This window comes from Mastomys coucha, unplaced genomic scaffold (assembly GCF_008632895.1).
Source record: "Mastomys coucha isolate ucsf_1 unplaced genomic scaffold, UCSF_Mcou_1 pScaffold12, whole genome shotgun sequence".
NCBI lineage: Eukaryota > Metazoa > Chordata > Mammalia > Rodentia > Muridae > Mastomys > Mastomys coucha.
The window spans coordinates 33,359,447-33,369,598 of NW_022196894.1; the positions used below are offsets into that span (position 1 = coordinate 33,359,447).

A 10,152-nucleotide genomic window follows, 5' to 3' on the forward strand; every position below is an offset into this window, starting at 1 on the left:
GGTTCCAGGTACTTTCTAGAGACAAAGCTGAGTCTGGGAAGCCAGTGAGCTTGAGGCTCAGGACCTCTATCTGGCAGGGCATGCCTGGGAGCACGGGACCCATACTGCGGCTGGGATGGGAAGCGGCAACTTTGCAGCACGCTTGAGGACAGTTCCAACATGAGCCTGTGGATCCAGAACATCACAGCCTGTCCTGTGAGAACCCTTGTGTGCCTGTTCCTTCCCCTTCCCCTCAGTGCCAGCTATGCCTCCCTGTCAGTAGCCCTCCCCTGTCTTTGCCTAGTGTGACGGGAGTCTTGCCCCCTTATATGAGTCTGCAGGTACGAAATGTGACACGGGATGGGGGCTTTGGCCCATGGTCACCATGGAAACCGTGTGAGCACTTAGATGGAGACAACTCGGGTTCTTGCCTGTGCCGGGCCAGATCCTGTGACTCCCCAAGGCCTCGCTGTGGGGGCCTCGAGTGCCTGGGGCCAGCCATCCATATCGCCAATTGCTCCAGGTAGGTAAGGACAGGGTTTGCATGGCGTCAGCTTAGGACTCCTACAGAGAGAACTGGGGAAATGGGGCATCTCACCCAGACGTTTATACTTCAGGGCAGTGTCGGGGACTGGGCAGGAAGCTAATGTCCAAAGCAGGAAATACAAGCGTTAGGAGAGTTTTCACATCAGTGGAAGAAGAGTCTCTGCCTCGTGGCAGGAAACGGAAAGGGAAAGAAAGACTGGGCAGGCATGGGAGTCGCTGCCAAAAGCTAACTGCAATAAACTTGGCTGTTCCAAACTTGAGGGACAGCACGAGATGGTGATGACCCAGGATGCCCTGGCTAGAAGTGGCGTTGGCCAGCCCTCTAGCTACAGTACCCACCTGAGAGTTGCTGCGAAGGTTAAAAGAGATATGTCTGTAAAGGAATAACTATAGCCCCTGGTTCTTGGGAACTGCATAAGATAGTTATTATCACAACTAACCCATAGTTTTAGAGACTCTTAAAATAATTATTTTATTTACATTCACTAATTTAACCCTCACAGCAACCTCAAGGGGTAGGAAATCAGCCATTAGTCTTATTTTAAGCATAAGGGTACCAGTAAGCAGGAAAAGTCTAACTTTGATCCCTTTAGGTCAATTTGGGTATGAATGTCTGAGGCAGGGGAAAGATACTGCAGGGGAGAAGGGAGGAGAGTAGGGACTAGGATTTGGGTATCGGAGAAGGGGGAGAGGAAGGTTTCAGGTTGGAATGGTAACTGAGGCCTCTAAAGAGTGTGTCCTTTTGCCTGTCTGTGTAGGGGCCCGGCCCTATCACTGTGTCCTTGGCCCTGAGCACAGCCTGATATATGGAAGAAGGCTCTCAATACATATTTGAGGCATGAATGAGCAAACGGATGAATGCACGAATCTGCCTGAGCCAGCCTGGTTAGGAGCTGATATTTTCTGTCACTGTCTCGCCAGTCCTGACAACAATACAAAATCCATCTGCCTCAGATGCAGCCCAGATCTAAGAAGCTGGGGCTCAGAGGGGCATGTGTCTCTGTCCCCCCCTCCCACTCCACCAGGAATGGGGCGTGGACCGCATGGTCATCGTGGGCTCAGTGCAGCACGTCCTGTGGGATCGGCTTCCAGGTCCGTCAGCGAAGTTGCAGCAACCCGGCGCCTCGCCACGGGGGCCGCATCTGCGTGGGCAAGAGCCGGGAGGAGCGGTGAGCTAGCTGTGGATGCAGAGATGCTGGAACCGGGATGCGGGATCCATCCGGGCTTCTCCAGCCTGGATTCTGGAGCTGGGGTAGCAGCGTCTCACTTTAGGGTGACACGCCTCCCTTCTCCCCAGGTTCTGTAATGAAAATACACCTTGCCCGGTACCCATCTTCTGGGCTTCCTGGGGTTCCTGGAGCAAGTGCAGCAACAACTGTGGAGGAGGCGTGCAGTCTCGCCGTCGTTCTTGCGAGAATGGCAACTCGTGCCCGGGATGCGGCGTGGTGCGGTCACGGGGCTGGGGCGCGGGGTGCGGGGAGATCTACAGGCGGGGGATGGGGGTCTGAAACCACCCTCACCCCGAAGGAGTTCAAGACCTGCAACCCCGAGGCCTGCCCAGAAGTGCGTCGCAACACACCCTGGACGCCCTGGCTGCCCGTGAACGTGACCCAGGGTGGCGCGCGCCAGGAGCAGCGATTCCGCTTCACCTGCCGCGCACCGCTGCCAGACCCGCACGGTCTGCAGTTCGGTAAGAGGAGGATGGAGACCAGGACCTGCCCTGCGGACGGCACCGGAACCTGCGACACCGACGGTACAGTCCAGAAGTGGGGAGAGCGGGAGCCGGGGAGGCCTGGGGCGGAGGGGAAGTCCAACGTGAGGGTCGCTGAGCCCGAGGCCCTCTACAGCCCTGGTGGAGGATCTCTTGCGCAGCGGGAGCACATCACCACACACTCTGAGCGGGGGCTGGTCTGCCTGGGGTCCGTGGTCATCCTGCTCCCGGGACTGCGAGCTGGGCTTCCGTGTCCGCAAGAGAACTTGTACCAACCCGGAGCCCCGCAATGGGGGCTTGCCCTGCGTGGGAGACGCTGCAGAGTACCAAGACTGCAACCCGCAGGCTTGCCCAGGTAAGATTGTGGAAGGAAACCTTAGCCTCGGCCAACTCCGTCTCCCCAGGAACTCTCAAGCCTGGAAGGTGATCTGCTTTATTTGCTTACTTACTTAAGACAGGGTCTCAGTATCCCTGACTAGCGAGATCTTTTTTCATGGCTGCCTTGCTGTTTCTTTCCCCAGCAAGCTACCCAAACAGGGAACTTGATTGAAGATGGGGCCGATATAGGGTTTTGGAGGACACCCGTTAATACCTGTTGAATTGGGGTAGGGTGGATGTTGAGGGCATGAAACCCGGGTCAGCCTCCATCTCACGCCTAACCCTCGCTTACAGTGCGGGGTGCCTGGTCCTGCTGGACTGCATGGTCCCAGTGCTCAGCATCCTGCGGTGGTGGCCACTATCAACGCACCCGTTCCTGCACCAGCCCCGCCCCGTCCCCAGGTGAGGACATCTGCCTCGGCCTGCACACGGAGGAGGCACTATGTGCTACACAGGCCTGCCCAGGTACTGGGTGCATCGGACTGGGCTTGGGGAAGGTTATTGACCTGCTAAGCCTCGACAGGAAGATCCTGAGACATTCAACCTCATCTCAACCTACAATCCACAGAAGGCTGGTCACTGTGGTCTGAGTGGGGTGCCTGCTCTGAGGATGGGGCCCAGAGCCGGAGCCGGAACTGTGAGGAGCTTGTCCCAGGGCCAGGTGCCTGTGTTGGCAACAGCAGCCAGAGCCGGCCCTGCCCCTACAGTGAGATTCCTGGTAGGTGCTTTTGCTAGAACTGTCCCACCATGCTCCCCTTGGTCCCCATTACACACACTCCAGAGTCCCTTGGTCCCATAACTCCAGAGCCGAGATTGGAGTACGGGATGAAACATCAGAAATGATACTTTTGGGGGGCTGGAGAGATGGCTCAGAGGTTAAGAGCACTGACTGCTCTTCCAGAGGTCCTGAGTTCAATTCCCAGCAACCACATGGTGGCTCACAACCATCTGTAATGGGAATCCTTATGCCCTGTTCTGGTGTGTCTGATGACAGCTACAGTATACTCATATAAATAAAATAAATCTTTAAAAATTAAAACATTTTAAAAGAAAATAAAAGAAATTATACATTTGTCTTGTGTTCAGGATACTCACACTACACACCTACTGAATGGGCCATCCTCCAAAGAAGGGGGTCTTCTACAGAGAAGTCGGAAGGAATGAAGGGCCTAAAGCCACTGACCTATATAGATCTCTTTCTTAGATGACAGCCAGCCCCGAGGGAGCCCTCCCTGCTCACTCTGTTCTCACCTTCTCTGTTTGTCTCCTGCAGTCATCCTACCTGCTTCCAGTGTGGAGGAGAGCACCAGCTGTGGAGGTAAAAAAAAGTCACTCGCATCCCTGCCCTCAATCCCTCTGCCACTACCACTCCAGTCTGTATTCTTCCCAATTCTACAGACAGCTAAGCGTGGGGAAGTCCCCATGTGGCTTCAAGGTCGTCTACAGGGAGGTCTGTCTGCACGGTTCCCTCCTAGGCTAGGATGCATCAGTCCGCATCCAAGAAAGTCACCTGTCTCCAAATCTCCCCGTTGTCCTACTCCTCCTATGGGCTATCCTAGGAGAGGAGGCCATGATGACAACCTCCCCAAGCTCTTTCTTCTCGTTCTGTCCCCAAAGTGTTTTCCTTTTTCCATGTTCTGGAACCTCTTGAAGCTGTTGCTGTCCCAGGAAGACAACTGGAAGGCCTCCTTTCTCACCACCTGCCTGTCTTCCTCCAGGGTTCAGTCTCATCCACCTGATAGTCACTGGTGTGTCCTGCTTCCTGGGATCTGGGCTCTTGACCTTGGCAGTGTACCTGTCTTGCCAGCACTGCCAGCGCCAGTCTCAGGAGTCCACGCTTGTCCATCCTGCCACGCCTAACCATTTGCACTACAAGGGCGGGGGCACCCCCAAGAATGAGAAGTACACCCCCATGGAATTCAAGGTAGGAGCCCCTGTGTGAAGCAAAGGGCAGGGTGACGGGTACGGTGGTCCTGTCTCTATGTTGGACATCACCAGGTGGGTGGAGGGGAAAAAGGCAGTGGTCATATGATGGAGGATTATGTCAAAACTAGGCTTCTCCCTTAATGTCTGGTTCTAGGACTCCTTGCCCTGGCTGGCCCCTTCCTCATTGCGTTTCTCTGATTCCTTCTCCATCCCTTAGACATTGAACAAGAACAACTTAATTCCTGATGACAGAGCCAACTTCTACCCACTGCAGCAGACCAATGTGTATACAACCACCTACTACCCCAGCCCACTGAACAAGCCGAGCTTCCGGCCTGATGCCTCAGCTGGACAGCGCTGTTTCCCCAACAGCTGATCCCACCCTCCTGGGACTTGGGCTCCTTGCCTTCCTAAGGCAGAGAACAGTGGAATGGGACTGTAGAACCACTTTGGTTTCCCCTCTGCACTGGGCCGAGAACTTGCTGCCTGGCCAGTGGGAGTCCCATCCAGTTTCAGAAAGCTCTGGCTGTCATTGACCATGGGAGAGAGGGCTGGCTTCAGGCTGGCACATGGCTGCAAATCCAGCTCAGCCCAGGTCTCATGGTCTCCTCTGACCCACCATCACTTTCCCTTGCCATGTCTGAGCTATGGACCTACTGCGTATGTGAGGAACTTGGAGAGTAGAGATGGCAGAGAGTGGGATCTTAGGTTTGAGTTGGAAATGACTTCCAGTGGCCACCACCAGCTAAGTCTGCCCCTTTTTACTGGTCCCCCCAAAAGTCCCGGGCTGCATCCAGCTTGTCAGTGAAAGGAATTCATCAAATGTCCCATTAAATGTTCCAGAAGTTTCAGATCTCAGCCCAGGGCTGGAACACTCTGAAGCTGTTCTCTAAGTGTCACAAGGGACCAGTGCTGGCCTAGGTTGACCACCTCTGTCAGACAGTCTGTATCTTGACCAGAGGTGTCCCTCTGGTAAGAGGCAGTGAGGACTGAGAACCGGAGGTTGGACTGTGCTGAGACGCCCTTCTCAGGTCTCTTGGCACAGGTCTTAGCCTTGCCTTCAGAATGCACACAAGGTGGCCCAGAAGAGAGACTCGAGACCATAGGAGGCAGAATCTGGCCTCCATGCCTATGGAGAGAGACGGTTGCTGCTCAAGACTCGTTGGCTGAGAACTGCTTGAGAGTCTCTGCTGGCCCCTCATATATTCAGGAACACACACACACACACACACACACACACACACACACGCATACATACCATCTGCTACAGCAACAAAAAGGAAGTTAAGCTGTGGCATTATTAATTAAAGATGATATCCAGTCTCCAAGGAACTGTCTTTGTGAATATGTGTGTGGGCCCTCTTGGCATGGTGTAGTCCATCAATGCAATGCTCTGGAGGTAACAGATGGTTTCTCAAGATGGAGGAAACAACCCAAGTGGAGTTTGGCTATAATAGAGGCCATCTTTCTGTGTGGGGGCTTATGTGCATACACGCATGTGCATGCGCACACACACACACACACACACACACACACACCCCTTCCTCTTTCAGAAAAGAAGCTGGGGTAGGGAGTAAATGGAATCCACCATTGAGGCCACAAGGTACAGCAAGGTAAGATCAGGTGTGGGCCTGCCCTGAGCAGCTGCAGTGTGGAGTTGGGGAATCCAGCTGGAGGGCATTGATGAGGAGGATTCATGAGATATGTTGGAAGCTGAGTTTAACAAAACCCAATTGAGAAATGATGCCTGTGAGCGGGCGAAGCCTAATGGAGTTTGTGCTGGATTAAATAAAAATCACCTCAGAGCTTCAGCCCTCCAAATCAATGTGGTCATTGTGGATGCGACTGATGGACATGTTAAATTTAGAGAACAATTTCCTGACTTAATTGGATAGATCAATTCTCATAAGATTCTCAGCAAAATGGAAGGTAGGAAGGCTGGAAAGCCTGCACTCTCCGTGGTTGAAGGGTGGATAGCCCTGGGGAGGGAAGGAAGAAGAGCTTGAAGCTTGAAGGTGTCTGGAAGAAAAGAGGGGAAGAGCCTTCCTGCTATTTTGCTGTTCACGAAGACAGTTCAAATGGCAATGTCCCTGGCCCAAGGGGAATTCGAATGTTTGGCTCCCAAAACATTATGGTTATGTTTCCCTGCCTGTATGGTTCCCATCAGGCACATAAGCCTCGAGCTTGGGGGAGGGGGAGAGGGAGGGGGAGCAGAGCTGTGGAGCATTTTAGATCCTGGAGTTTCACTTGCCTTGAGCCTGGTAGTAGTAACTAATGAAAATTCAAAGTATTCCAAGGCCAGTACATCTGTCTGCCTCACAAGTATCACTCATGTGTGACCAAGTCAAGGATAGTGGTCATGGAGAATTACCAGATAAAATGTACCTCTTGATTGGAATTGATTGGGCATACCTGTGAAGGTATACCCTTGGGTACATTAAAAAAAAAACACACACACACACACACACACACACACACACCCCTGAATTCTCTTGTAAGGAGGCTATCCTCAAAACACATGGGAGGTACCACACTGCAGGCAGAAGAGCTGGTATGGTTGGCAAAGGCCATTTAACAAATACACCCAGCCCAGAGAAAAGGACTCTAGAGGTCACTGTCTTAGTTATGGTTTTAACTGCTGTGAACAGATACCATGACCAAGGCAACTCTTATAAAGGATAACAGTTAATTGGGGCTGGCTTACAGTTCCAAGTTTCAGCCCATTATCATCAAAGTGGGAACATGGCAGCATCTAGGTAGATGTGGGGCTGGAGGAGGTGAGAGTTCTACCTCTTGTTTCAAAGGCAGCTAGGAGAAGACTGGCTTTCAGGCAGCTGGGACAAGGGTCTTAAAGCCTATGCCCACAGTGACACACCTACTCCAACAAGGTCACATCTCCTAATGGTGCCACTCCCTGGGGCAAGCATATACAACCCATCACAGTCACCCCCTCACATTCCCTGTCAAGGAGGTGTTTTCTAGCAGATCTCAAAGGAAAGTGTGCTTTCTCCAGCCTGCTGGCTCTGAGCGTGAGGAAGAGGCAGGAGCAGGTGCTTCCCACCTTGTCTGGCCCTTTTATGTCTCCCTCTGTGTAAGTAAGCCCACTGCCTTAACATCATACATATTCATCGCAGACAAGTGAGAGGCTATGGGAGACCAAAAACCTTTCAATGATTATACTAAAAACCAAGACAGAGATCCAAAGATTCTGACATGTGGTGTGGAGATAATTCTTCCCTTCCTACCCCCCCCCTGCCCCCGCCAAAGCAAAGGGAATGAAAAACAAAAGCTCTGACTCCATTTTCAATAAAACTAGGATGTAGTTCTAATCCCAACTCATAATACAGTTGTCTGTCTGTATTCTTGGGAAATTGGTTCCGAAGTACTGCCCCCTGTGGATGCCCAAACTTGTGGATGCTGGGGGTCCCTCATGCAAAATGGAGTGGAATTTGCATGTAGGCAGAGCACGCCCTCTTGAGCCTTCTTGGATTACTTCTGATACCTAATGTGACATGAATCACTGCTCCATATTATCAAGGGAATATTGATGAGAGGAAATGTCTGTGTGTGCAGTTCGAATGCAGTTTTCCCCCCAAACACCTTCCATCTGTGCTTGGTTGAATGTGCACATGGAAGCTATGGATGGGAAGGTTAGCTGTCAATGATGGAAGGCAGAGGGAGCAACAGGGGTCCCTTGAGGGAATCCAAAAAGAATTTCAGAGAGGATCAGAAATTTCGGGCAGGATGAGAAAGAAACTAAAAAGAGGGGGTGGTGTATGAAAATCAACATGTGAGCTTCAGCTAGATCCTGGAGTTTTTAATTTATGTTGCATGATTTGAAAAAAATTGGTAAACTAAAAGACAGGTACAGAAAAGTCAGGCAAGGCAACATGGTAACATGAGGCAAGACCTTTGCAACAAGGACTCTGGTCAAGAAACAGAATGAGGACAACTGTCCCAGGATGCCTTTCCTTTCATCCCCATCCCTCACATAATGAGATCATTATCGACACCAGGAGAAAGGCGAGGGCTCATGTGAGGAAGTACAACTGCTGCTGACCACCTGGTTAGACCAGAGCCCATTTCTATAATGGTGGCAATAGAGACACTGTATGGTCTTATTCATAACTTAATGATGCATCTATGATGTTAGTCTTAGGAGAGGTGACCCCAGAAGGATAAGACTTTAAGCTACTGATGTTAACTGAATGTTGGGGTGAATATTAGGAGAAAGAGAAATGAAGACCCCTTTTATTTTCCCTGTCATTGCCATGGTGTATGTTCATTAAAGAAAATCTGAGGCCAGAAACACCCACCTTCATTCACCTTGCCATAAAGTGCTGCATTTAAGCTGGGCCTTTGCTCTAATTGTACTGTGTTCTTTGAACTACGTACATCCAAAGCTGTGAGCTAAATGAGTGTGTGTGTGTGTGTGTGTGTGTGTGTGTGTGTGTGTGTGTGTGTGTGTTAAAAGGAAGAAGAATAAGAAGAAAGATAATATTGGAATGGGCTGTAATGTAGCTCAGTTGATAGCATACGTACCTTGTAACCACAAGGCTGGGCTTGATTCCCCAGCACAGAAAAAAAAGAAGTTCATTAGGCCTGGAGATAGGTCTGAGTTATCAGAGTGCTTGGCTGGCATGCACAAAGCCCTGGGTTCAATACTGAATAAACTTGGCCTGGTGGCACATGCCTATAATCCTAACCTTTGGAAGGTGGGGGCAGGAGGGTCCTATGTAGTGAATTTGAAGCCAGCCTGAGACAAAATGGACTCTGTCCCAAAAAAGAAACATAATTTTGGAATACAAATAAAAGCCTAATAAAATATTAATATCCTAAAGAGATAATTAGAGATAATTATCAATATCTTTTTTTTTAAAGATTTATTTATTTATTATATGTAAGTACACTGTAGCTGTCTTTAGACACACCAGATGAGGGCGTCAGATCTCATTATGGGTGGTTGTGAGCCACCATGTGGTTGCTGGGATTTGAACTCATGACCTTCCGAAGAGCAGTCAGTGCTCTTCCCCACTGAGCCATCTCACCAGCCCTTTTCAAAGATTTATTTATTATATGTAAATACACTGTAGCCATCTTCAGATACTCTAGAAGAGGGCGTCAGATCTCAATACAGATGGTTGTGAGCCACCATGTAGTTGCTGGGATTTGAACTCAGGACTCTAGGAAGAGCAGTCAGTACTCTTAACCGCTGAGCCATCTCTCCAGCCTTATCAATATCTTAATATGTCTTTTTCAGACATTTCTCTGAGATTGTATGAGTTTGGTGGCATTTTATAAAAGTAAGGCATACTAATTATTCTGATTTTTAACATATAACGTATCATAATTTTCTTACATTGTTAGAAATTCTGCTGGGTGGTGGTGGCGCACGCCTTTAATCCCAGCACTTGGGAGGCAGAGGCAGGCAGATTTTTGAGTTCGAGGCCAGCCTGGTCTACAGAGTGAGCTCCAGAACAGCCAGGGCTACACAGAGAAACCCTGTCTCGAAAAACCAAAAACAGAAAAAAAAAGAAAAAGAAAGAAATTCTTCGAAGCCTCGGGGCCTTTTGCAGGCCTGTGCTGGCCATGGGTAGGGAGAGCAGAGAGGG

General features: G+C 50.5%; 1 protein-coding gene across 2 annotated transcripts in view; it reads left to right on the forward strand.

Annotated features, from left to right (window-relative positions):
- The window catches only part of Sema5b (semaphorin 5B), a 124,744-nt gene extending 118,387 nt beyond the window's left edge, over window positions 1–6,357 (forward strand). The window contains exons 12-22 of one of the 2 annotated variants that reach the window (XM_031363778.1): window positions 78–195; window positions 321–502; window positions 1,551–1,694; window positions 1,823–1,970; window positions 2,053–2,278; window positions 2,373–2,591; window positions 2,909–3,016; window positions 3,183–3,332; window positions 3,888–3,932; window positions 4,333–4,538; window positions 4,758–6,357. In XM_031363778.1, the coding sequence (XP_031219638.1) occupies window positions 78–195; window positions 321–502; window positions 1,551–1,694; window positions 1,823–1,970; window positions 2,053–2,278; window positions 2,373–2,591; window positions 2,909–3,016; window positions 3,183–3,332; window positions 3,888–3,932; window positions 4,333–4,538; window positions 4,758–4,916 (1,705 nt within the window). In that variant the 3' untranslated portion in view covers window positions 4,917–6,357. Of the gene's footprint in view, window positions 1–77; window positions 196–320; window positions 503–1,550; window positions 1,695–1,822; window positions 1,971–2,052; window positions 2,279–2,372; window positions 2,592–2,908; window positions 3,080–3,182; window positions 3,333–3,887; window positions 3,933–4,332; window positions 4,539–4,757 lie in introns of both variants that reach the window. The other variant, XM_031363777.1, reaches the window with a different exon arrangement.
- Window positions 6,358–10,152: the final 3,795 nt, after the last annotated feature.